This window comes from Mirounga leonina, unplaced genomic scaffold, assembly GCF_011800145.1.
Source record: "Mirounga leonina isolate KUSES-001 unplaced genomic scaffold, KU_Mleo_1.0 Mir_201, whole genome shotgun sequence".
Classification (NCBI taxonomy): Eukaryota; Metazoa; Chordata; class Mammalia; order Carnivora; family Phocidae; genus Mirounga; species Mirounga leonina.
In genome coordinates this window covers 27,166,782-27,194,457 of record NW_023270504.1, presented here as the reverse complement: position 1 = coordinate 27,194,457, position 27,676 = coordinate 27,166,782, and the positions used below count along the sequence as shown (strand labels likewise).

Here is a 27,676-nt window from a genome sequence, read left to right as displayed (position 1 = left end):
TGAAGTGTATACCCTTTTTCCCAATTTATTTGTGTCTTCCAATTTGCTTGTTACAGTAGAAGGTCGATTGACCAAAGCATGAAGCATTTGTAGAAGTTCTTCCAGACGTAATTTTTTATGAGCTGGATATTAACTTGAAAAAAATTCTTTATGTTTCAATTCTTCTTACAAAAAATCTCTCAAAACCAAGAGGTGAATTTCCTATCTTGGCAAGCACAGAGAAATGAATGCAACCTTCTTAGTGATCTCAGTTAGGGGATTCCTCTGACTTGAGGTCGCCACTGGGCACCCAGTCTTAGTGTCCAGGACTGGAGATGTAGACAGACAGGCAGAGATCAAGTCAGGTGGACACTGCTGCCTTGGCATCTTCTGGAAGGTGCATTTTCAACATCAATCCTGGTATGAGCCAGTTTTACTGTATAGTCTCCTACAAGTGGAAAACAGACAGGGAAGAGCAGTTAATAAAGTGGTTTTGATTTGCTGAAATGGGTCATCTCCCTGTACCCCTCATTCCCAACCGTTTTTCCCTTCTCTGTTTGCTCCTAGGAAGTGTGTTTACTCACAACCCTTCTGACACAAAATGTGGGGGCTTTCCCCACAAACCAACCAATGCTCCCACTAACTAAAATTCAATTCTCGGGGTTAGCACAGACGTCATGGGTTAAGTGCTCAGCCCCGCCAGACTGCCCTACGTCTGATGCCAGTCACAAGCTCCAGGTTGCCAACTCTGCTCCTGACTGACCAGCTATAAACTCAGGGGTTCCCAAAAGACCCTTCTCAGGTTTCATCATTTGCTAGAATGGCTCACAGAACTCAACAACAGTTTACTTACTATTACCAGTTGATTATAAAGAATATTATAAAGGATGCAAATCAACAACCAGATGAAAAGGTCCAGAGGGTTAGGTCTGGAAGAAGCTTCTGTCCCCATGGAGTTGGGTGTTCCCCCCCTCCTAAGTGAGATAATGGTAAATTATCTCACCATTAAATCACTGGCTATTGGTGATTGACTGAATCTCCAGCCCCTCTCCCCTCCCGGGAGGCTGGGGGAAGGGGCTCAAAGTTCCAACCCTCTAATCATGCCCGGATCTTTTTGGTGATGGGTTCCCATCCTCAAGCTATTTGGTGGGGGCCACCAAGAGTAGTAGTCTTATTAGTGTAAAGAATGCTCATATCACTCCTCTCACTCAGGAAATTCCAAGGGATTTAGGAGCTCTGTGTCAGGAACCAGGGACAAAGACCAAATATCTGCTTTTTATTATATCACAGCTACCCTAATGACTTTGAATAAAATTTTCTAGGACACTGCCTACAAATCTCTCACTTCTTTAAGAAGTACCTGAGTTTGTCTAGCAAGGATTTGACATTATTTTGTCCTCTCAAAAGTACTTTCACTCACTGATCATGGAAAAAGCAGACTATAAATGTCTTTGTACAGTCAATAAACCAACATTTATTGAACAACTACTATGTACAGGCACTTGCTAGGAGCTCTAAGAGATACACAAAGGCATAGGAAGGTTCCTGACTTCTTTTTGTTGAGGACAAGTCAGAAACAAATCCCAGACTTTGATGCCCAAGGTTTAGATATTGTGTTTGAGTCCTGGCGTGCTCCTTAGCCACGAAGGACTTGGGTCTCTGTCTCCTTCTCTGCAACGCACTGTGATGGTAACACTGACTCACAGGATTGTTGGTGGGATTAAATGAGATCAGCCCTGGAAAGCTGTTTCAGTCATGTTCAGCACATGGTAAGTGCTCAGTAAGTGTGCTGTGAGCATCTGAGAAATGTATGTATGCAAGGAGCTGCTAACACCAGGAGACGCCACACCAGAGAGGTGGCAGGCACCCACCCCCCAAGGCCGAATGAAGAGCAGAGAGGGCGTATTTGCTGTAAGAATGGAGTTACTGAGAGGAAAGCTCCCAGGACTGACTCGGCTGGATTCCAGAGTGTCTGAGGCACCAATCACCTGAATGATTGGTCTCAGCCCACTGGGGACCCCTGTCCTGAATGAACGTGGACTGGCCTAGACCTCAGAGTACCCAGGCTTTCTGGCCCCTGAAACTGAGTTCTGGCCATCAGGAGGGCTTCATGGAAGAGGTAGCAGAGGAGTCAAAGCTCCAAAGATGGATAGGGTTTCAGAAGGTTAAGGGCAGAAATAATGCAGAGGTCAGCTTCAGGGTGGTCCATCGTCTCTCTCTACAGGCCTCTCCTCCGGGCACAAGCTCCATGGCCTGTCAGGGATGTATCCCTCTTTCTCCCTGAAACCTCCCTGCTGCCACCTAAACAGAAAGCTACTCTTTCTCGCCTGGCTCTTGGGAGAGCTGCTACCTACATCCCTTATCCCACAGAACAGCCCTTCTCAGATCTGAATGCTGAGGTCACGCCAACCCTTCCCTCGGGTTTTCTCCTCTCCCAAAGACCATGTTCTGCTGGTCTTCTAGAAGCCACGATTCGTCCCTGTGCACTGCCCAGCATGGGGATGCCAGCCCACGAGTGGGCTTTGCGGCCTTTCCTGGCAGGGCCTCTGGCTTGCGGCTGCAGTCTCCACCGCCCCCATCCCAGAGGTGCAGGGACGCAGCCGTCACTGGCACCCCCTCCTAGTCCAGCTCAGAGACTCTATTCTCAGCACCCTGGCTTCCCGGTCCAAGTTATCACAGGAGAGCTCAAGAGGAAAGCGAAACAGAAACTGAGGCATGTCTTCCTATTTTATCACAAAATGTAAGCAGTCAAATGTAATCCCAGCTCTGCCTCTTATCAGCTGGGTGAGCTTGGGCAAATGACACAACCTTTCTGTGCCTCAGTTTACCCATTTATTAATAGTAGTCTTTATCATAGCATTGTGTGCGCTGAATGAGTTACTATAAAAGAAGTACTTGAAACAGTGCCTTGAAAGGAGCGAGGCACTATTTTTTTTTTTTTTAAAGATTTTATTTATTTATTTGAGAGAGAGAGAGAGCACGAGCAGGGGCAGAGAGAAGCAGACTCCCCAATGGGCAGGGAGTCCAATGCGGCGCTCCATCCCAGGACCCTGGGATCATGACCTGAGCGGAAGGCAGATGCTTAACCGACTGAGCCACCCAGGCGCCCGAGAAGCACTATTAGTAAAATGTTATTATTATGGTTAAGACAGCAGGGTACCGAACCAAGGAAGACATTGGAGACATCACTTAATGTCTCTAAAGGTCGGTTTCTTCATCTTCTGAAAATGGGAAGAATAATAGTATCCACTTTGTTGTACTGCTAAGGGACCATACGAACGGCTTTCTGTGAATGATTTAGAACCATACTTGGCATATAGTATGGCAGGAAAAGGCTTAAACCATAAAGAAAAAAGAAATCTTTGAAGAAAGAGACACACAAACACAGACAGACCCTGGCTAGAAAGGTGATGACCAAACTCACTAGAGAATAGAAGAATCCCCGCAATTCCACCTCCCCAGTGCAGGCGCCTGCCACGTTGCCTGCAGTCTGCAGCCCCTCCAGAGAGCTGCCACATCCGGGACATCGAAGCCCTCCCTCACTGGGCCTGGCCCGGGGTCTCCTCGCACAGCTCAGTCATGGAAGTAAAGTCGTGCGGAATGAACGGCATGCTTAAACACGCCTACTCGACCCCCAGGAAACCAGGGGAGTAAAAAGAATCCTCTTTAGAATTCTTGCTTGCCCCATACTCAGAGCTCCACCATCTGGGATGGTAAGCGCTGTGGGGGACACAGATCACTAGGACGAGCCACGTGGCTTTGAATGCTGTGGTCAGAAGCCCAGGCCTTGGCTTTTGAAAGATTGGTTCAAGTCCCGAGTCTGCCAGTTACTGACTGTGGGATTCGGATAAGTTTTTAATGCTCTCTAGCCTCAGTTTCCTCCTTCATAAAATGGGAAAGGTGAACATTATCTCACCATGGACTTGTGAGAATTCAACCTTAGCACAGTGCCTGGTAGATATGGGTGCTTCATATATTTTGGCGATGGTTATCGACTCTGGATTTCTAAAACCCCGAAGACAGCAGGGTACTCTGTTCAGGAAGTCGTTTTGGGGAAAAATCTGTACCTTCTTCATTTTCCTGGTTGGGGGGGGGGGGTGGTCAGGAAAAGAAGGGTGTGACCATGGCCTGAGCCTCTGGAATGCATCTGCCCAGTGGGCCAGCCTTACCAATCTGTGCCCATCCCGCTTCAGGGGCGTGGTCCTCCTCTGGCTGCAATCGTCATTCCTGACACCATCAACACCCTTCCTTCTGCAGAGATGTGAACACTCTGGCATTGTTTCTTCCAGCCAATGGCGGCTCTCTGGCCTGCGATTGGTACCTCCGGGATTCCATCGCAATCCAGGCATCCCAGCTATGTCAGCGTGACTCACGTTGTGTGTGTCTGACATCCACATGGCCCCGGAGAAGGCTGGCTCCAGCGAAAGGTTATTTGGAATGCTGCTGAATGTTTGAGGGCTGTCAAGTTATCTTTTTGGGGTTAGGCCATTAAAGTCGCATCTGATGTTTTATGGAACAAATGAGATAAAGTGCATTTTGAAATCCATGGGGCAGAGAGGGGATTTTTGTGGATGTAGACACAGTGGCAGCTAAAAGTAGGTAGGGTTTTGTTGTTTTTTTTCCTAAAACCTTGCAGTTTTTCTCCCACATAGCTATTTCACTTCAGTGCAAAGCAGAAACAATCCCCAAACGTGAAGCATGAAGACTGCCATACTAACAGATTCAGTAAAACCTGGAGCTGCTGGGTTACCTGGAACAACATGGATTCATCTGTCTGGTTCCTGTCATCCCAATCAGCGAGCTGTCTGCTCTGTCCTTAAATTTTCTACCCAATCTTCATCACACATCCTGCAGAAAAATTTCTTCCAGGCAAACCTAAATCCCTCTTGGGTGTTTTTTAGTCCATGCCTTTGATATGTTTCCATCCCCTCATTCCCCCCGAGGTGACCAGTTCTCCAGATGCTCTAGCCCCACCAGCCTACTCTTAGCCCTCTGAGCACACCATGCATTTTCCCACTTTTGTTCCTGAGCTTTGTCAGAGCATCTTTCCCTTCCATCTCTGCTACTATTCATCTAACCAAATGATCTAACAAAGAGTCCAGACAAAGAACAGGCACACTGCCAGGCAATGGTAAGAAGATAAGCAGACCAAACCTCAGAGCCTTCTCATCCTCTAAGCCCAGACTCAAGTGTCACCTCTTCCACGCAGGCTTGTCATTCATCCATTCAACTGAACCCCTTACTCTGTCTCTTCCTGCACTCCCATAACATTGAGGTGACCCCCTCTCCCTTATACTAATGTGAAAACTATGTGTGCATGTGTCTGATCCCCTGTAGACTGTAAGTTTGCTGAAGATAGGAACTTCAAGATGTTCACTTTCTATCTCAGACCACTTAATTTATAGAATTAAGACCCCAAGGTTTTTCTCCTCCCACAGACACCTGAATGTTCAAAGAAACCAAGTACAACGACGCTGGATGGAACATTCTTTATAAAGGCAAAACTGGTGAGGGAGGGTGTCCCAATGCCTACTGATTTTAAGTACTTACATTATGATACATTCTTACTGTTGAAAACCATTCTGCATTTACAAAGAATGAAGTTGGGGTGCATGGGTGGCTCAGATGGTTAAGCATCTCCCTTCAGGTCATGACCTCCAGGTCCGGGGATCCAGCCCCACGTCAGCCTCTCTGCTCAGCAGGGAGTTTGCTTCTTCTTCTCCCTCTGCCGTTCCCGCTGTTTGTGCTCTCCCCATCTCTGTCTCTCTCTCTCTCAAATGAATAATTAAAAAAGAAATCTTTACAATGAATGAAGTAGATCTATATGGACTGGCATAGAAAGACTCCAAGAGGTTATTGTTAATTGCAAAATATCAAGTTACTGAACAGTATGTTTGGCATGATCCTATTTAGGTTTTAAACTCTTACTCAAAAGAAAAAAAAAACCCAAAAAGTAAAGATCTCTGTGATGCAATTGAGCAGATAATGGGTTCTCTGAAAATGTTGGGAGAAATCATTAAAAAATGAATCATATGTACCCTAAATATTTCTTTGAGGTTGATGTGCATTTATTTACAATCTCTTGATATCAGCCCCAAGTTTTGTTTGTTTGTTTGTTTTTTTATAAGTAGGCTCCGCATCCAACCTGGGACTTGAACTCCCGACCCTGAGATCAAGAGTTGCAATCTATACTGACTGAGGCAGCCAGGTACCCCAGTCCTAAGCCTTCTTCTTCTTTTTTTTTTTTTAGCATGGGTCTGATACAGAGTTCTACATCATCTTTTATATGTAAGCCACACCCATAACACATCATCTACGATTTCTAGTTTTATTTGCTGTAAGTTGGAATGAGAACTTAAAGACATGGATACAGTTATTTGAGTGCAGGATCCTAACTTAGGATATGTAGAAGCTGAGTGACCTACATGACTTAAATAACCTCTCCAAGCATCAGTTTCTCATCTGTTAACACAGGGCATAAGAATAGTAGCCATAAGTGACCAAGAGAAAAAAGATCCATTCTGTGTGTACTATGCCTAGAGCTTAATAAGGTTTAGCTAATCTATGAAATATTTTACTTTCTTCTTATTATTTTTTAAAAAAGATTTTATTTATATATTTGACAGAGAGAGACACAGTGAGAGAGGGAACACAAGCAGGGGGAGTGGGAAAGAGAGAAGCAGGTTTCCCACAGAACAGGGAGCCTGATGTGGGGCTCGATCCCAGGGTCCTGGGATCGAGCCTGAGCCGAAGGCAGATGCTTAACGAATGAGACACCCAGGCACTTCTTACTTCCTTATTATTATGGTGCAATAAGAAGCAACAGGGAATCACTCTACCTGGGACTCTGGCCACCTTCCCTTTCTGCCTTATAGATGCTCAAAGTCCATAAATACCAGGGAGAACAAATACCGTGGCATGAACCATAGGTGAATGAGAACCTGCTATGGGACAGCACCATGCTAAGTGGCATGGCAACACAGTACTTAGCTAGTTTCTGTTTCAAAGGACATTACAATCTAATGACAAAGGGTTGAATACACATGGGAAGGTAATAATAATATGGAGTATCAATTAGGATATTTTTAGTTGAAATGATTAAATAAAAACTAATAAAGTAGCCTAAATACTAAATTTTTTAATTGGCTGGAGCAATGGAAAACTTAAGAGGTTGAGGCACTTCAAGAGATACTTGATCAGGGCTGTGGGTCCAGTTCTCTGTGACTTTCTTAGCGCTGCTGTACTATATGGGTCAGCTTTGTTCTCAGGTTGGCTTCCTGCTAGTAGAAAAAAATGGCCCCAGCAATTCCACTCTCACACCTGAGACCACATCATCAAACTACAGTCCTCAAAGTTCCTCCAGACTAGTCTAGTTCACATATTCATCCCTAACTCAATCACTCTGGTGAAACAGTGGGATTATGTTGATCAGCTTAAGCCAGTGAGGGTGAATTCATCCCTACATCTGGTGATGGAATCAATTTATTGAGTACTTCTTTCCTGCATCAGGCACTGTTCTACTTGTCTTTACACATTTTTCTGCACAAGAACCCTAAGAGGTAGGTGCTACCAACATCTCCAGTTTGTAGTTGAGGAAACTGAAGTCTAGAGAAGTTAAATAATTTTCCCTAGGTTGTACAGTAGGGCCAGGATTCATACTTTGGCCCACTGACTCAAAAATTAGTTCAAGTGAAGTTTTATTTATTTATTTATTTATTTATTTATTTATTTATTTATTTGGGGGTGGGAGAGGGCAGAGGGAGAGGGAGAGAGAGAGAGAGAGAGAATCTTAAGCAGGCTCCATGCTGGGTGTGACATGGGGCTCAATCTCACAACCCTGAGACCATGACCTGAACTGAAATCAAGAGTTGGACACTTAACTGACTGAGCCACCCAGGTGCCCCTAAATCAAGTGAACTTTTAGAGACAGGAATCATAGCAGAGATAACAAAGTCAATGACATCAGACAGCTAAGTCTGCTACTTATATAGAAGCTGAGTGACCTTTTCCAAGTTGACTTCTCTGAGCCCACAGGTGAAATAAGAAGCCATCAGAGTGAATCAAAGGCCTATGAGGAGAATCTAAAGAGAGAAGGGGGCAGAGAATATAATACTAGAAACCCTGAAAGGGACCAGTGAGAGTAAAGCCAATTCCTGTGGAAAATGGAAAGTCCTTTGGAAGAGTAGAGAGTATGAAGCCACAACCCAGGGAGTCACCATAGTGACAAGTCTAAAGCAATTATTCAACGGTGACCTTACGCTGCCAGCTAGGAAACAAGAAAGAGAGGGAGAAAGTTGGAGCCTTGGGAACTAGAAGGCTATGCTAATAAAGATACCTCCTCACAATCACTCAATTCTGGAACTGGATGAGACAGTGGACAACATGTAATACAACCTGTTTATTTTACAGACAAGATAGGAGACATATTTGAACACTTATATAGAGAGAGGCTTGTGGGTAAAGTGCCTAGCACAGTGCCTCATAAATAGTAGATGTTGAACAGTTAATAATTCTTATTATTTTTTGGAGTGACTTAACCAAGGTCTCAGAAGTTGGTTAGTGACCAAAAACATATGAGCATCCACGTCTATTAATACCCAATGTAGTTCCTCCCATTACTCTTAGCTTTTTTTCTTCTATGGCAAATTTGAGATGAAGGATGCCAAATTCCACTGAAAGAAGGGGGAAGAAAGAAAAGTTAGTTAGCTGCTCACTCATCCAGAGCCAGCAACACTTTTTAGCATCCAAAGTGGGGAAAACAATCATATGAGGAAAATGTTGGATTATTCCAACATTAGATGAGGAGTTTGGAAATCAAGATTATGGATGTTGGTCTGCCATTAACCAGTTCAATGATCTAAACAGCTTGGGCTCCCATTTACTCATCTATAAAATTAGAGGTTTGGAAAAAGTAATCTTAGTTTCCTTCCAACTCTGAAATTCTATGAATGTAGGTTCCACTCTTAACACTGCAGTAAATTTCTTTATTAGAGAACATACCCAAATTGTTAAAAAAAAAAAAAATATATATATATATATGATATATATATATAGGATAAAGATTGCCTTACAAGATTAAAAGTGAGAAAAGACATGAGAGTTGGCTTCAAACATCTGAAAAATTCTCAAGTCACATAGGGATTAGATCTACTTTGTGTGAGGCTCCAGAGGACAGAAATAAGACTGAAGAGTAAAAGCAATGGGGGCAGGTTTCTGCTTAATACAAAACAGATTTTTTTCCATGTATTTTGGGGACTCTTATATTAGGTGCATGTATATTTAAAATTGTTAGGTCTTCGGATGAATTGACCCTTTTATCATTATAAATTGTTCTTTCTTGTGTGTGTCTACTAATAATTTTTGTCTTAAAGTCTATTTTGTCAGGTATTAGTATAGCCACTTCAGCTCTCTTTTTTAGTGTTTGCTATATATTTTTTCATCTTTTTATTTTAAACTTAATTGTGTCTTTGCAGCTAAAGTTTGTCTCTCAGAGAGAGCATATGGTTGGATCATGTTTCTTTATCTATTCTGCCAATCATTTCCTTTTGATTGGAGTGGTTAGTACATTTACATTTAATGTAATTACTGATTAGGTAGGATTTACATCTGCCATTCTGCTATTTGTTTTTTATATGTATTATGTCTTTTTTGTTCTTCTATTTTTCCATTGATGTCTTCTTTTGTGTAAAATAGTATTATCTAGTGTGCTATTTAAATTCTCTTGTTTCATTTTTCTTTCATTTCCTTTAAAAAAAAATTCTTTTCGGGGTGCCTGGGTGGCTCAGTCATTAAGCATCTGCCTTCGGCTCAGGTCATGATCCCAGGGTCCTGGGATCGAGCCCCGCATTGGGGTCCCTGCTCTGCGGGAAGCCTGCTTCTCCCTCTCCCACTCCCCCTGCTTGTGTTCCCTCTCTCGCTGTTGCTCTCTCTGTGTCAAATAAATAAAATTAAAAAAAAAAAAAATTCTTTTCTTAGGGTGTCTTAGGGATTACAATTAACATTTTAATTTAAAAGAATGTGGTTTGGATTAATATCAACTTAATTTCAATAGTACACAAAAAATTTTCTCTGATATAGTACTGTTCCCTTTTGCTCTTTTGTGCTATTATTGTCACACAAATTACATCTTTATACACTATAAGCCATCAGCACACTTTTATAATTACTACTTTATTCAGTTGGCTTTTAAATTAGGTAGAAGAAAGTTGTTACAAAAAAAAAACTACATCTATATGGCTTCTTATATTTACCTATGTGGTTGCATTTACCAGTGCTTTTTATTTATTTGTGTGGATTTGAGTTACTATCTAGTGTCCTTTCATTTAAACCACAAGAACTCCCTTCAGTATTTCTTGTACAGAAGATCTGTTAGCAACAAACTCTCTCAGTTTTTGTTTATCTGAAAATGTCTTAACTGTTCCTTTATTTTTGAAGGATAATTTTGCCAGATAGAGAATTCTTGGTTAACAGTCTTTCTTAGCTCCTTGAACATGTTATCCCACTCCCTCTGGCCTTCAGGGTTTCTGATAAGAAGTCAGCTCTTAAACTTATTGAAGATCCCTTGTATATGATGAGTTGCTTTTTTCTTGTTTTCAAGATTCTTTCTTTGTCTTTTGAAAATTTGACTATGATGTGTGTAGGTGTGACTATCCTTAAGTTTATTCTACTTAGAGTTTGTTGAGCTTCTTGGATATGTAGATTAATGGGGTTTTTAAAAAATATTTTATTTATTTATTTGTCAGGGAGAGAGAGAGCACAAGCAGGGGAGTGGCAGGCAGAGGGAGAAGCAGGCTCCCTGTTGAGCAAGGAGCCTGATGCAGGACTTGATCCCAGGACCCTGGGATCATGACCTGAGCCAAAGGCAGCCACTTAACTGACTGAGCCACTCAGGTGTCCCTAGATTAATGTTTTAAAATAAATTTGGGAAGTGTTCAGCCACTATTTCTTCAAATATTTTTTTCTGCCCCTTTCACTCCTCTCCTTCTGGGACTCCCATTATGTGAATGTTGGTATACTTCATGGTACCCCACAGGTCTTTGACACTGCTTATTTTTCTTCATTTCCTTTTTCTTTCTGTTTCTCAGACTGGGTAATCTCAGTTGACTTATCTTCAAGGTCACTGGTTCCTTCTTCTGTTAGTTCAAATCTGTAGTTGAAGCCACCTAGTGAATTTTTCAATTTAGTTATTATAGTTTTCAAATCCAGAATTTATATTTAGTTCTTTTTAATAATTTTTCTCTTTATTGATATTTTCTATTTTTTATACTCTAACTCTTCAGAAATGGTTTCCTTTAGTGCTTTGAACATATTTAAATTTTAAATAACTTATTTAGTATCTTTGTCTAATAAATGTAATATCTGGGCTACCTCAGGAATGATTTCTATTGATTGTTTTTACCCCTGTGTATTGGCCATATTTTCCTGTTTTTCTGTGTGTCTCATAATTTTTTTACTGAAAACTAGACATTTCAAATAATACAAGGTGGCAACTCTGCAAATCAGATCACCCCCCCACCACTCTCACACATGCACTACTAGGTTTATTGTTTTTGTTGCTGTTTGTTTACTTAGTGAATTTCCCGGACTAATTCTGTAAAATCTGTATTCTTGGTCATGCCCAACCACGGAAGTCTCTGTTTAGCCTGCTTCATGGTCAAATAATGATTAGACAAAGATTTCCTTAAATGCCTTGAACCAATATGTCTCTGAGCCTTTACCAAGGGACTCTAGTGTATGTGTGGGCACACCTTCAACAATCTGGCAAGCAGTTTAAAACTCTACCTTAGCTTTCTGTTTGCACAGAGGCTCAAGATCAGCTGGTGGCAAGTAATTAGGGCTTTCTCAGGTGTTTCCTGAGCACATACATGCAAAGCCATATACACATGAATGTGGCCTTCTGGGTTCCCAAGAACATGTCAGAGCTTTTCAAAGTCCCTATGGACAGCACATGTTCCAGTGTTTCCTTCTAATTTTTTTAGCCAGCCTCTTATTAACCCCAATGGGTATTGCCCACTGTTAAATGTTAAACAACTGCCACTGATTGTTTTGGACAAACATGCTGGGAATAAGGCTGTTCATGGAGAGCAAGCTCTGAGTCAGGTGAAATAATGACAAACCTTGAGATTGGAGCTTTCCCAGAAAACTGCTAAATAAGTCAAATAATGACATTTCTCTGCCTTTAAAAAGGCAGAGAAGTTTGAAAAGGTGACAGGACAAAAGAAAATCCTACTTGGAGAGGCAAAAGTCACAGGCAGTTATGGACTGGTAAAAAAACAAGGCACCCAGTCCATAAGTTCAAAGTAGGGAAAATCTTCAAAATTAAAATGAGTGGAGTGCCTGGGTGGCTCAGTTGGGTTAGGCATCTGCCTTTGGCTCAGGTCGTGATCCCAGGGTCCTGGGATCAAGCCCTGCATCGGGCTCTCTGCTCAGCAGGGAGCCTGCTTCTCCCTCTCCCCCTTGCTCATGATCTCTGTTGCTCTCCCTGTCTCAATCTCTCAAATAAATAAATAAAAATTTAAAAAATTAAATTAAAATGAGCAATAAGTATCTAAGGCCAGTTGGAGAACATAATAAATTTGGAAACACAATAAAATACTGACAGAAGAAACAGGAAAATTAGGGAAATTGTAATGATACAGCTTAAATGAAAAGATCCATGCAAAGCCTTAACTTCTTTAGTTTTTAAAATGAGGGTTGCTACCTTAGTCCCAGCACTGTCACTAACATCCTATATGTATGTGGGTGTAACTGAACTGCTATCCCTTAGTTTTCCAAGGAAGAATTAGAGTTTGGAGTTTCCCAAATTTTAATTTTTGTATACAACCTTCCTGATTTTTTTATTTTTTTAATTTTTTTTTAATTTTTTTTAAAGATTTTATTTATTTATTTGAGAGAGAGAGAGAGAGCACATGAGAGGGGAGAGGGTCAGAGGGAGAAGCAGACTCCCTGCCGAGCAGGAAGCCCGATGCGGGACTCGATCCAGGGACTCCAGGATCATGATCTGAGCTGAAGGCAGTCGCTCAACCAACTGAGCCACCCAGGCGCCCCAACCTTCCTGATTTTTAAACCCCCATATCTATATACCACATTGTCAACTTAATTTTTAAAAATTTGATCCTTTTTCTAAACACTACTATAGTTTTTGCCAAATTATGAGTTTGATATGTTACATTTTCTTTTAATACTATTAAAATAAACCTCAACCCATTAAAATACACAATGCTCCTCCAGGTACCAAGTACCTCACTTTGGTAGACTTGATGTGTAACGTTCTTTCCACTTCTGTGATTGTGTGGTTGGGCTTTCCCCTATCCTTTCTATTCAGGTTATAAGATTACCTCTTGGTATATGTCTCTCTGAGGACAAGATAGTTTGGAGTTTAGGATGGACCAGTTTGTGATCAAAACATGCTGGCAACAGCCACTGAGTAACTGATCCATGGTGGTGGTAAAAAGTGGGTTGAGACACCCCAGAGGTGAGATCTGGTACAGAAATGTTCATGATTTCATAGAGTGTATGAAATACATTAATAATCCCATATACTAGAGCTGAACCAATTCTGAGAGAACATGACATAGTACAGTTTGACAATAATAATAAACCTCACTTAACTCGATCTCAGCATTTACGTTACGCCAGAGTACTGGGCTAAGCACACTGCCTTTACTCTTTACAACCACTCTGCTAGGTAGATACTATTATCTCCATCTTACAGATGAGGAAACCTAGGCTCAGAGCAAAGTGATTCATCAATCCTCTTGTAACAGCCCTAATGAGGCCCTTTATTTAATCACTGGAGGTAACCCTTGCCATATTGGAATGGATTGCAGAGAAAGCTCACTATATGAGCAGAAATCTTCCTCCTTCTACTGTTTTATCAGAGACACTAGTTTTGTTCCCTAGGGCTACAAAACATAAGATAAGATCATCTGTAGTTTAATTCATCCAATTTATAGATGAGAAAATGGAGTGCAGTTTTGGGTTTCATTAATAAGATCAGCCTCCAAAAGATGGGATGACCATTTTCTCTTTCCTGTCTAGACTAGTCTGCCTCAAAACCACTGGGGATGCCAGGAAAGTGGTACCAGAAAAGTGGGTGAGGGGAGGCAAATGGTGGTCCATGGCCCTAGTGTGTTTTGTTGTAACCATTTTAATGGTCTGCAGGTTTCTGAAGTTGCTCCATGTTGTTCTTTCTCATTAGCCACACATTAAGAAAGGTACCACACTTTAAGATGGATATCAGCAAACTAGTCAGATCCAGAGGAGGACAGCCTGCTAATGAGGGGCCAGCATCCAACTGAATAGCTGAAGAGAAAGGGTAGTCTAGCCTGGGGGAGAATGGGTGAAGGGATGACATCCTCTAATATCTGGCCAACTGTCAACATAAATGACAGAGATGGTCAATCTGCCTTGTGTCAGTGGCCAAAGACACCGTTTGTGGGCAGAGATTGCCAGCAGCAGAAAGTTCTGGGCCCCTAACTAGCTGTGTGACCTTCAATATGTCATTTAACCTATCACCCTTCAGGATCCTAATGGTACATGGTTCTTGGGAAGAGTCTATATAACAAAGGACCTAGTTCAAGGCCCATCAATAGTAAGTAGACACCAATACTGCTAAGTTTAGATGCTGATGAAGTATTTTGTTCAACCTAAGAAAGCAATGTATATACATATAATAGACAATGAGGATACTTTATAGGACATGTGGTTCTCATCAGCAGAAATGTTTGATCAAAGGCATCATCTTTATCTGGCAGGGACACTAAAGAGGTTCCTCTGTGATAGATGGGGTATAGACTGAGAGACCCACGAAGTTCCCTTCCAACCCTAAACTGTTGTCATCCCATATAAATCTTGCCCCAAGTTACACAGTTTGTGGCACAACGGGGACTAGAACCCACCTCTTCCATCCCTCAGTCCAGTGCTCTCTTCATGACATCATATATCATACATTACAAAAATAATGTAGAACACTGTCTAGAAACTATTCCAAGTGTAATTGTTTATTCATCACAAGTTTCAAGTTTCTCTCTGTAGCCACATTTTAAGAAGGAAACATGTCTATAAACACATATTATAAAGCAAATAATTTAAATCTAAGTAGATTTCATTGGAGTACAAAGAATCCCAATGAATAAAGTTTCTCACATGTTCAAAGCAATGAAAAGTGATGAAGAAAAGCGGAACACAGCAGAAAGTTTTATTTGCTTATTCCTAGTTTATTAGGACATGCCAGACAGCAAGGAGGGATGTCCTGTGTAAAGATGGTGACTCTGGAAATTTGCTGTAATCTCTTTTCACCAAAGTAGCCACCTGATGCACATGAGCTCCATTAGCTTAGAAAATGCTTCTTTTAAAGATGCCCATAAGGCTCTGAGCTGTCACTTAGTCACCTAAAGAAGGACATGCAAATTAGGGTCCATTCAAAACTATATGTTTATATGTGCTCGAATGGGGGCTGTGTTTGAGTTGTAGGAATAAAGCATTTGGTTGGTTTACCCCTTGTGCTGGGTAAGCACTCTGTGTAGCACTCTGGGTAAGCACTCTGCACTTAAGCACTCTGGAACAAGTATATATTCCATATATTTTTACATTCCCCATATATATTTTCATTATGCACACACATACACACACACACACGTTTGTTAGGTCCACACCCAGCATGCAGCCCAACGCAGGGCTTGAACTCACGACTCTGAGATCAAGACCTGAGCTGAGATCAAGAGTCGGCTGCTTAACCAACTGAGCCACCTAGGCACCCCTACATTCCATATATTTTTTGAAGAATGCCATCCTATTCTATCAATTTAGGATTATGAAAACATCATTCTCTATTGGCTGACAACATGCATCCAAGTGCCCACCTATACAGGGAACTGAATTTAAAAGGTTCTGATCTGGGATGAGTTAACATCTCCCAATTGTTATATAAAACATAAAATATATAAAAGATGCTAGAAGATAAAATTCCTATTGATGATGGTGATGATGATGATGATGATGATGATGATAAAGCCATGGGGACATAACAAACATTTTAGAGCCGAAGGGGAACTTAGTGATCATTTACTACAGCTAGCTAAGTTTGTAGATGAGGAACTTCAGAAATAGAAACATTTAAGGCATCTGCAGGTCACAGTGTTGCTTCGTGGTAAAGTAGGAACCAGAGAGAGGGCGCCTGGGTGGCTCAGTTGGTTGAGCGACTGCCTTCGGCTCAGGTCATGATCCTGGAGTCCCAGGATCGAGTCCCGCATCGGGCTCCCTGCTCGGCAGGGAGTCTGCTTCTCCCTCTGACCCTCCCCCCTCTCATGCTCTCTCTATCTCATTCTCTCTCTCAAATAAATAAATAAAATCTTAAAAAAAAAAAAAAGTAGGAACCAGAGTGCAAATATTCTGAATTCTAGCCTAGTGCCATTTCACCAACATGATGCTGTGGCAAGGACAATATTTTCTGCATCAATTTTAGAAGACATCCAAGCTACTAATTAGAGGTCTATATTCTGTTCTGTCAGTGTCTGGAGGACTTCTGGGACAAGTAAATGATCTGCTCTGACCTCCACTTCCTAACCAAAGGAGTGAAACACTAATCGATACCCTGTCGGATTCAGGGAGGATTCATTCAGACGAGAAACAGATGCTCTGGGAAATACATCTACTCTAAGAAAGGAATGCTCTCAGATGGACCAAGAAAGCAGCTCCATCTTTGGCAACTTTAAAAGTTGCCAAAGTTAGACTGCATCTAACCAAACCCCAAACATGTAATCCAGACATCCAACCAACTAGTCCCAACAGAGTATAAACAAATTAAGAACATAATTTGAGAATAATTTAAGAACATTGTAAAAAACACTGTGCAATTCAAGTAATAACTACTTGACTGGACCGAGTTCTAGAGAAGATAAATTTCCTATCCCTGGCTCAGTAGGTTGTGTAAGATGGGCAAAACATGGCATCTCATTCTGTGCCTTTTGTACTATAGTTTTATTATATTTAAAGCATTCATTTCTCATGCTTACTCACTAGAAAATGTGCTTTTCAGGGTTAGGGACTGTATTCTTCGACTCTTTTTCCCTTTTGCCTGCCTTCCAAAACATTCATTGAGTGTCTAACTATTATGCCCACGACATTCCCAATGCCTAGCACACTGTTTGGCACATGGTAAGGACTCAGTTTTCACTTTAAAAAATGAAGGAATACATCACAAAAGCTAAAGGCATTCTTCAAAGCACAGAAATCTCCACATATTTGACTCCTCCATTTAAACCATTAAAATTCTACCTTACAAATCTGAAGCATGCCCCCGACCTGCTTTGATGTATCTGTGCACAGACCTATGATGTTATCAGTTTAACACATATGTGAGATCACTCAGCATGGATACTATATAGAATTTCAATCACAGACTCCTAAACACAGAGGCATATTCTGTGACTGACAAAATATCATGAGGTCCTATAGTACATTCCCCTGTTTCCAAGCAAGACTGCATCTAATCCATAGTAGAGAACAAGGCTTTCCTAAAGCTGAGAGATTTCCGCTCAGTGAAACATACAGGCAGCCTAGGTAAAGTCTTAAGTATCTAAATGGAAGGTAAGACTTTGGTTTCTTGAGCTAGGTATGATTTTCATCCCAAATGAGCCAATTTCACTGGAGTGCCATTACTGATTTACTTAAATCATCTGCTGGATGACAAAAAATTGTTGGTAATTACACTACAAAGAGTATTTATATGAACTTTTCTTGTATAAAGGCAAGTAAATTTGAGCCTTATTCAGTATTTTGTTAGGGAAATTTTAAATTAGATATACCATTTTATTTAAAAAGAGAAGAATTAGAAGAATATAAATTTAGAAGTGGGGGGTAGAAAAACTATTTGCCCAGTTTATTAGAATTACACAGTAGAGATCTCACGCACTGCTACTTGATACAACAAATTTCCTGAGTTTAAATGATTTCAGGAAGACCCCCACACAAAATGGCCTGTGCAGGTCTAGACTCCCTTCTCTCAAAATATTTTTTTTAAAATAATGTTTCATGATCCTGAAATAATTGGTGGCCAGATGTCAGACATTTCATCTGAAACCTCATGTAGACTAACCCGAACCATTTGCTTCAGGACATCTTCCTCGACACCAGGAAAGAGTGTTTTGGTCCTGGGTCTCTGCATTTGCCTGATGGACTGACTGGCTGGTCTCAAAAAGGAAACATGTGGGCATGAGGAAGGAAAGCATTTGGAAGTTAGGCAAAAGAATTTTCTTGTTCCTTTTTAATCGTGCGTGTTTTTCTCCCTCTAAGCAATAGGTAGAGTAAATTTTGGTGACTTTTTATTTTCAAAAGTGCAAAATTGAATGCTTTTGGTGTTACTTCCCAGGACAAAAACTTAATGTAGTATTCATAATTTTTTTCTTCCAATTTGATGACAATTTTTAAAGAAAAAGAATGTGAAGGTTCACACACTCATTGAAAGGAGAGAGAGGAATCATCATCACCATCATCACTAAATAGGGTTTGACGGAACTCACCTCTGCACATCACAAAGAAAGAAGTATTTGGTTTACAGTTAATGGGACCACAATGAAAGTATGAACTGAGATGACTAACAGCAGAAATAAATTAGGAATTTCTGCTCTAATTTCACCTTCCACATAAACCCCTCTGCTCTGGATTTGGGCTTTTCTAAGTTGTTTACATAATGCATAGGCGCAGACTTTGTTTCAAGTTCATGTAAAAGCAGATGCCCTTACTTAAGGCTGAGCAAAGAGGAAATACATTCCTCCTGAGTCTAAATCCAACCTAGCTTGGATTGTCTAACACACTTATACAAACTGCTTGCTTTCAGGTCAACCCTAAAATAGAAAGACTGTATCTCTCCAGAGGTACACATTTTGAAGATTACAAAATTTTAAAAACAACCTGCTTCACATTTTAAAACTCATTCCTTTTTATGCCAACAAAAGGACCACCAAGAAAATAATTTTAGAAAAATTTTCAATCTGCCTCCTGTAATTTGCCACCAGCAAAAAAACAAACAAACAAACAAACAAACAAAAAACCCCCCCAAAAAGCCCCAACAAGAAAACTATTTCTCCGGTTTTTATTAATTAGTTCATAAAAGTTTGGAGAATATGAACACAGCATGTTGTAGAATTATGTTATAAACTATACTAACAGATGCTGGCAATCCTTGTGTTTAAAGATTGCAAAATAAAATATGAAATAAGGAATATTTGTTAGAAATATTTTATATCGCTTCAATTTGGTTGTAACTGATACACAGCTGAATAAAACCATGAAATCAAAAGAATATTCAATCACACCCGGAACGTGGACATTTTAAAAGGGAATGAATGAACTTGGACAAAATTGAAGTGTTTAGAAAACAAATAAAAATGACTATTGCTCAAAAAAAATTTCTGGTGGGGGTAGTCTTGACATTTTACTAAGAATTTAGATCTACAAAGTGCTTAACCTGACCTCCCACAACTTAGGTGTCTGAAATTAAGCAGGAGCAAAATTTAAAGGACATTCATCTTTTAAGTTTTTAAAACACTTCCCTTGGCTCTTTCCTTTTTTTTTTTCAATAATTTATTCTATTTTTTTTACCTTTGTATACACAAACCAAGTATCCATCAAACCAGGCACCAAAAAGCAAGCCCTCTTAAATACAGTTCCCTCAGACTGAGCTTCAACAGCAAGTATTGCCATTACCACTAATTTTAACTCTTCTTCTTTTTCAAAAGATACAAAACAGTGTCTTGGGTCAGATCAGCAACCATTAAACGAAAAAGAAATAAATAATAAGTTAAAAATAGAGGGAATGTACTAAAACGAATGAAGAAAGTAATACTCAAAATCAAACTCTGTCATCTTAAAAAAGAAACACTTCTACACTTCATATCTGATTGGAAGAGAAAGCTTCTCCTTTATATTTGAAACAAATAATTCCACCTCAAATTCACATTTTCAAAGAAGCCCCCAGCTTTCTGCATCTGATTCCTGCAACAGTCTACCTCATTGAGAGAAAAGCCAGTTCACATTTACTCCTTTTCCCCAAACATTCCCACTACAGCTCCTTGTAAATTTCAGCATATAATCAGAATTGTCACTGTGGGTTCAGAAAATGACATATTTTGGATATCACCCCCCAGACTGAAAGATTAAAAAGACCTTGCCCAAATTTAGGAGAAACTGAAGGTGCATGGGCTCTCTCTGCAGTTGGAGTTTCCAGCTCCTGCAGTCTAGAAGGTTCTTCATGAGTACGGACACCACATGGGTACCCAGTGAGCGGGAGGGGAGTCGCCCTGCACTTTTGCCCGTCTATTTGTGGAACTCTCTGGACAAGCAGATTTCTAGACGGACTTTCTCCTCGCACAGTAAAATTCATCCAATATCGCTCATATCCATCTTCGGGAGATAGATCTTACACGTAATTATTAGAGCATCAACCAACCCAGCTGGTGTTTAAATAGTGAATGGGGCGGGGGGCGGGGAGGAATATGTAGCGCGTGAAAAAACTCCTGGTGTGAAAGTAAACGCAGAACTCAGGACCCGAACAGAAAAAGCACATTCCCGTCTCCTTCACTGGAGACACGGTCGAAAGCGGAGTGGCCGTGCGTCGCGACCAGCAATCGCGATACTCAGTCTGATGTCGATATGGAGCGGAACTGGACCACGACCCCCAGAAATGAGCCTTCTCTGCAGCCAAGAGCTGCTCCCGATTTCAAAGTGAAAAAGTAAACTCCAAGGGGGTGGCAGGCGGCGGCGGCGGGCGCGCGGAGAGGGGAGGGTGCGGAAGGAGGGCGGGAGTCCCGGCCCGCCTGCAGGCCCGCACCGCCTCTCCCGCCCCGCGGGGCCGAGCGTGGCCGGCGGACCTGCCCCGCGGCTGGCGCGCCCACCGCTAGGTGCCGGACACGCCGCCGCCGCCCCGCGCCGCCGCCCCGCCCGCCGGCCCCCTCCCCCGCCGCTTCCTCTCGCTCTCCCAGCCCCTTCCCCCCACGTGTGGGTGACGTCAAAATTCCGCGAAAAAGCCGCGTGGTGGCTCCCCGAGCGGAGGCGCGATTCCGCCGCCCAGTGGCCCCCTCCCGGGCGCGCCGGGGGGAGGCGAAGCACCGAGACGGCGGGTTCCTTTTCCTCCGGGGAGGCAGGGCCCCGCCAACGCCGCGAGCCAGGCGCCCCCCGCCCCAAATCTTATTGGAAAATTCACTTTTATAAAGCCAATGCATTTCCAGAGCTATTTTCGGCCTCGTGAGGCGTGTCCTGCAGCTGAATCAGACAGGAAGAGGGGGAAGTTCGGGTCTTTTTATTTTTTATTTTTTTTCCAAGGGAGGGGAGTGAGATGCTAGGTGGGTGAACAGACGGCAGGCGCAAGCCTTCCTGACCCACGCCTATCGCATCTGCTGCCTCAGGCACACAGACCCGGTCCGAGCTGAAACACACCGAAGGGGCAGCCTTAATACACAGGCCGGACCCGACGCTGCCCCCCGCTGGATCCTGAGCGCCCCAGAGAGGCGACCGGTGGGGCGGGGGGGCGACGACAGGGTCCCGGAAGCGTATTCACACCTGGAGTCCCAGGGCCCGGGCGTTGGGAAGACTTGCGTCGGCTTGTCCCCACCCACCTTCCTTGCCTTGTGCCCTCCATCCCGACCTGTCCTTTTCCTTTCGCACGTTTTTCCAGTTCGCTTTCATTCCCTTCCTGTGACCCCCCCTCCCCACCCCCCCCATTTCTCTTTCTGTACCTTCTTTAGTTCTTTTCTGGTATCCCGGGAGCCAGGAGCTGAGACTAGGACATTTGCCACCTACTTTTAAGTAACCGTCGGGTTTTTGGTTTTCATTGTCTGATCATCCCTCAGTGGAGAAACACAGACCCAGCCCAACTCTTTGGAGGACTTAGGGGGAGGGCGGTGGTCCCCATTCCCGAGCCTGAACTCACTCCCCTCCCCCCACCTTGCCCGAGCGCCCCTGCGCTGAGGCAGCGGGGCTCGAACTCGCGCGGCTCTGAAGCTTTGAGCCGACAGCGTGATCACCTGGCCCGCCCGCATCTGCCAGGTGAGCTTCGGAGTATGTGTGCCTAGCGTTTGCAGGTTCCTGCAGAAATGTGCCTATAAACACCCAACACCCGGCTGCACCCTACACCTACAGGGTTTTGTACACTTTCCAACCGAAACTCCAAAACGCGGGGAATAGGGGGTGGGGAGCCGGCACGTAAGGGAATAAAAGTCCAATAAAACTTATGTTCACTAAAGTTTATCACTGATCCTATAAAGGACAGGATTTTTTTTTTTTTTTTTTCTCTTGAGGGCGAAAAAGGGATAAGGAAGAACCAACTTTTTTTTTTTCCTTTTTTTCCATAGTGACCAGTTTTGACTTAAAAGTCAGAACACAGGAGCTTGGGTTTTTTTTCTCTAAACCCGAGTCTATACTCAAAGAAAACGCGCACGTTTGCCCAGAAGGCAACGTGCCTTTTCCCGCGTGCTAGGCGCAGTGCTTTTTAACAAGCAAAAATTAAGGTTTTAACACATGGTCGGAGTGGCGACCAAAAGGGAAAACTCAGTTTCCAGTCCAAGCCTCCCGGAGACATTCCTGCCAACCTCCGCACCCTCTCACGCCCCACCCCATGCGTTGGAGACTGAAACCCGACTGGGGGACGGATTCGATGCGAGGTTAATGTTCGGGAACAGTCCGTAATAGGAAGGGGAAGTGAATGGGGGAACTTGAGGCGAGCCTGCCACGCGGGAAGCGTCCGCGCTCGTGGGCCTGGGTGAATGGAGAGGCCGCGGGGAGAGGGGGCATCCGCCCGCGCCCCTCTGCGCCCCTCCCCTTCGCGGCTACAGCTCCCCCAGTCCCGCGCCCCGCCGGAATTTCTCCGGGAAGCCAGACGGGGGTAGGGGTGGGGGTACAGGGGAGGGAAGGGGCGAGAGGGCCCTCGGCTCGCTTCCGAGATTTGAGACGTCACCACCCAGGCTCTCTCCCCAGGGTGGGCCAGGCCCGGAGGACGACCACCCGCCTCTTCCCCTCCCCCTCTCCTCCCCACTTCAGGAACCCCAGGGCTGGGGATGCTTTTCCTGCAGGGAGGTGGAGAGAAGACCGTGCTGGGTTAGTTATCAAGTGATGTCAAGAGGCTGGAAGCCTTCGCCGACTTCTGTCCTTGCCTGTCGGGCTAGATTTATACTTTAAAAATACCTCTCTCACCCCCACCGCCCCCCCCCCCCCCCCCCCCCCCAGCAGCTTTCTTTGAACGGCTCATAGGTGGCTGAGGTGAAGTTTGAGTAATTCCTTTATGGGGTCTTAAAATGTAAGTTAATATATTTATCCGGAGTGACTCAAGCTTGAGTCGGGAAGTCCAAGTTGACTAAAATCAATAGGTAATTGTTAGGGACCGACTCTATTCCGAGGAACACTGTACTCAGCCTGAGTGTCATCGCTGCGCAGGACTGTTTCATTTTGAGTTGCAACTTGGGTTTCTCAGTGAGCTTTTTTTCTTCCCGAAAGCTAATGGCTTCCACAGCAATTAGACATTTTCCTCGCCCTCCCCCTTCCCTCCCCTTTCTTTACCTACGGTAGATTGGATACTAATTCCCTCGGCTATTGATAAGGTCGCAGGCGCCCCGGCCTCTCCCCAGCCCTCGCCCGCCCCAGTCCCCGCTCTCCCTCCGCCCTCCCTTGGCTTCCTTTTGATGTAGCGGGGAACGCGTCCTACTAAAAAAAAAAAAAAAAAAAAAAAAAAGAAAGAAAAAAAAAAGAAAAAAGTAATCTGCCCGGTAACAATCAGCGCGCAGTAGCAGGAGCCCCAGAGCTATTGGCTATGCAAATAGAGGGAGGGGAGACGGCGCCCCAAACTCTTACTCACCCTTTTAAAGCGATATCCCCCCTTCCCTCCCCCCACCCCTTCCGCCCCACCCTCGTTTAAAGGGGCTGGCCCCGGGGCCCGAGTTAATCGCTAGCACCTCTGGTTTATTCACTCCCCGCCTTCTCTATTCCACTCCCCCCGCCTCCTTTCAGGGAACCAAGTGTACAGCTCACCCAGCGCCCCCCCCACCCCGCTAGCTCTCCACGCCCGGGTTCGGGCCCCCTTTCTCGGTGAAGGAGGTGCTCGGCCGACCACGGTGTGTCCCGAGCCCTGACCCACGCCATGCTCCCTGCACGTGTCAGCTCGGCCAACTTGCTGGGGGCGCCGGGCTCTCTCCCCTTCCCCCCGAAGTGAAATAACACTGAAAGTTGGGGGGTGGGGTGGAGGGAGGAAGGAGGTGAGGAAACGCCACCATATCCCCTGTAAAAGCAGCCTTGACCCGGGGATGCATTTGAGCACATGTCAGAGCCGACTGCGCCGGCAGCGTCTCCACCGCAATCCCGCTCCGGGGGAGAAAGCCCTGGCTGGCGGGTGAGGCGTGAACCCGGAGGGGTCGGCGAGGATGCAAAGCGAAGGACACAGGGTGGAAGTCTTGGGCCTCCGGGGAAAGGAAGGGGTGGTGTTGTTTGCGCAGGGGGAGAGGGGGGGAGCCAAACCTAATCCCTCCCTCGCCCCCCTCCCCTCCCCTCCCCCTCCCAGGCTATTTCCTAGAAAGCTGTATCAGTGTGGCCACGCTCGGCGCAGACACCTCGGGCGGCTTGTCAGCAGAGGCAGGGGTGAGGAAGCGGGTTTTTCCTGCGTGGCCGCGGGCCGCGGAGCAACCTATGGTAGCCCTGCACCCCCCCCCCCCAGCAAGGCCTGCGGCAGCGCTGGGCGCCTCTCCGCTGCTCCCCGTGGCGCCTGTAGCGCCCCCAAGAAGGGGAGGGTTTCTGCTCTAGGGTCACATTCTATCACGTCGGAGAAGCCGCCCCCTCCCTCCTAACACCCACCCCTTCCTCTTCTTCCTCTCCACACACACATGCGGGGGTGGGGGAAGGGGGGACGTTGTTTTGGCCCCTTTAATCGGGCTTTTGAAACAGCCTCGAAGTGATCAGGAACTCAAACGTCCGGGACAGAGCCTTTATCTCTGGATATCCAAGGTTGCTATTTTCCAAAATCGCCCTCCTTAGTCTTCACTTAAGGGATCTGTTTCTAAATTGCATGAGTCTACCCCATCTTCAAGTGATCTACCCGTCATTTCTCGTATCTTACATACATGGGCAGGAGTGGAAAGATCAATGTTGAGAAAGCCAAAGTTGGAGGGTCGTAATCTGGCATGATACACCCACAGAATGTGCGAAATTAGAGGGAATAAATAGGAATCGGTGTGTTTTTTGTGGGTTCCCCTATCCGGGGCCCCTGGCATGCGGGGCTGGATAGAGGGAGAGGGCCTCGGAGAGCTAAGGAGAGGGGTGGGGGGGCGGGGGACCGCGTTTGAAGTTAGGTCGGGCCAGCTGCTGTTCTCCTTAATAACAAGAGGGGAAAGGAGGGAGGGAGGGAGAGATTGAAAGGAGGAGGGGAGGGACGGGAGGGGAGGGAAGGGGAGGAGGAACCGGAGAGGGGAGCGAGGCGAGAGGGAGGAGAACTAACTGCCCAGCCAGTTTGCGTCACTGCCTCGCAGAGCAGAGAAGAGCGAGCAGGGGAGAGCGAGACAAGTTTGAAGGGGAGGGCAGGCAGAGTTAGCAGCCCCCGAGGCTCTCCTCTCCCACCGCCCATCCCTTTCCTCTCTTCTCCCCCAGCCTCTCCCTCTCTCTGCCCCATAACTTTTCTCTCGAAAACCCCCTATTTAGCCAAAGGAAGGAGGTAAGGGGAACCCTCTCCCCTCCCCCCTCCAAAAAAACCCCCCAACTTTTCCAGTCCGGAGAAAGCAGGGAAGCGAGCGGACACCCGGCTGGCCATGGAGCTGCTGTGCTGCGAGGTGGACCCGGTCCGCAGGGCCGTGCCAGACGCTAACCTGCTCTACGATGACCGCGTTTTGCAGAACTTGCTCACCATCGAGGAGCGCTACCTTCCCCAGTGCTCCTACTTCAAATGCGTGCAGAAGGACATCCAGCCCTACATGCGCAGGATGGTGGCCACCTGGATGCTGGAGGTAGGTCTGCAGACAGACTCCGTCTGTCCCCATACGGATACTCGGCCCCCCACCCCCCAGAGCAGGGACCCTAAAACTGGGAGAGGGCAGGCTCCGCGCTCACCGCCCCGCTCGGGTGCGCGAGGTTACCCCGCGCCCTTTGGCGAGACGCGTGGCTTCATTTCTGTTCCCTGCAGGATGCAAGACTAACTGGGGGAGGGGAGGGTGAAAGGGGAGGGAGGAGGAAAATCTGGGAGAAATGAGGCTGTCCTGGGGCGGGGGTGGGGGAGCATCCCGCGCGCGTGTGTCTGCATGTGGCTGCCTCTTCTTCCCACCCCCCTCTCGACCTGTCTTGCGAAGCCGCGGCTGCTTTCCGTGCAGTGAAGAAGGGAGTAGAAGTGTGAAATCGGGGCCACAAAGTAAAAAAAAAAGCAGCCCCCCAAAGGCCAGAGCAAATGCGTCCTAGCCTCAGGTCCCCGCATGTGGTCGCGACTCCGCGTTGGCACTTAAGGGGGGGGGGAGAGGGAGGGGGAGGAGGGAGGAGGAGAGAAACGGAGAATTCAGGAGCCCCGGAAGTCGCAATGGAGAAACGTGTGTTTTAGGGGAACCCAAAAGAACCACTTTTTTACCCTTGCTCCAAATCTTTGCCGAGCAAGCTGTGTGCCCACGTATGCACAGCTCTGGACCTGCCGTGGTTTCGCCATGTTGCTTTGCAAACTCCGGTTGGAAAGGCTGGAAAACGTCGCCCGCTCCCCCCTCGCACCCCATTATGCCGGCCACCCCACTTGTAATAGTGCCCGCTTCCCCAACCCCCACCTCACGAAGGTTACTTACAGTTTGGCTTTCCAGTTTCCTCAGTGCGGAGATTTGGGTGGGGTAGGAAGGGGGGGAGGAGGTGTGTGTAGGGGGGGATGTCGGGGCACCCCTAAAGGAGAGGTCAGAGCGCCCCGTGCCTCTCTCCGGCGGCTCCCCGTTCCTCGGTTTTCCCCCGCTCGTCACCACGATCCCCAGTTTCTGCCCTTGTGGGCCGCAGCCGGATACTCCCGCCGCGGCGCTCACCCCTCCAAGTTTCCCCTCGGGATCCAAAGCCCCAGGGGTCGAGATACAGACCTTTCCGGCACCCGAAACCTCCGTTTCGGGAAGCCTGGATCCTCTTCGGGGTTTTCACGCCAAAAGGGCTTTTCTAAGATATTTCCTCGATTTTTAATTATTTTTTGAAACCGTCTCCCCATGCTCCGAGTGCAGCCGCCGAGACTGCGGCTCTTCCTCCTCTCCTCCCTCCCCCCCTCCTCCCCCCCCCTCCCCCCCCCCCCCCCCCATAGCGGCGCCTGGGCCGCAGGGACCCCCCCGGACATTTTTTTCAATTGTCGGGAATGATAGAGCAGGGTCCGAGGGTCCGAATGAGACCAAGAAGAAGACCCCCGGAGCTTCCAGAATATTTTTATTGATTTTTTGAAAAGATGACGAAATCCAAAAAAGAGAGTGTGAGTGAGTTAGAGTGAGCAAAGAAGTCAGTAGCCAAAGGGAGCGTCGCAGAGCCGGGCGGCTACTGCGCGTGTGTTTGCCTTCCCAGGTCGGATCTTCAATTCACCTCTTTTTTTACGTTGCTGGGGAATACCCCAGCGCCGATGGGCTTTTTAGATTTACCCCGTTTTCCTCATTTTTATCCTTATCACATATTCTACTCCCCTCCCCCTCCCCACTCAAAAATTAAATATTTTTGCTTCTTTCCATAGGTTATG

At 45.4% G+C, this 27,676-nt stretch overlaps 1 protein-coding gene and 1 long non-coding RNA gene across 2 annotated transcripts in view; one reads left to right on the top strand and one right to left on the bottom strand.

The window, feature by feature from the left end:
• On the bottom strand, nucleotides 1–27,189 carry LOC118025768. Its single transcript, XR_004683385.1, has 2 exons — nucleotides 27,045–27,189; nucleotides 1–427 (listed from the first exon to the last, which is right to left on the bottom strand). It is a non-coding gene; the product is annotated as an uncharacterized LOC118025768 (long non-coding RNA).
• The window catches only part of CCND2 (cyclin D2), a 30,342-nt gene continuing 28,146 nt past the window's right edge, over nucleotides 25,481–27,676 (top strand). The window contains exon 1 of the mRNA XM_035028440.1: nucleotides 25,481–25,955. Coding sequence (XP_034884331.1) covers nucleotides 25,761–25,955 — 195 coding nt within the window. The 5' untranslated portion in view covers nucleotides 25,481–25,760. The remainder of the gene's footprint in view (nucleotides 25,956–27,676) is intronic.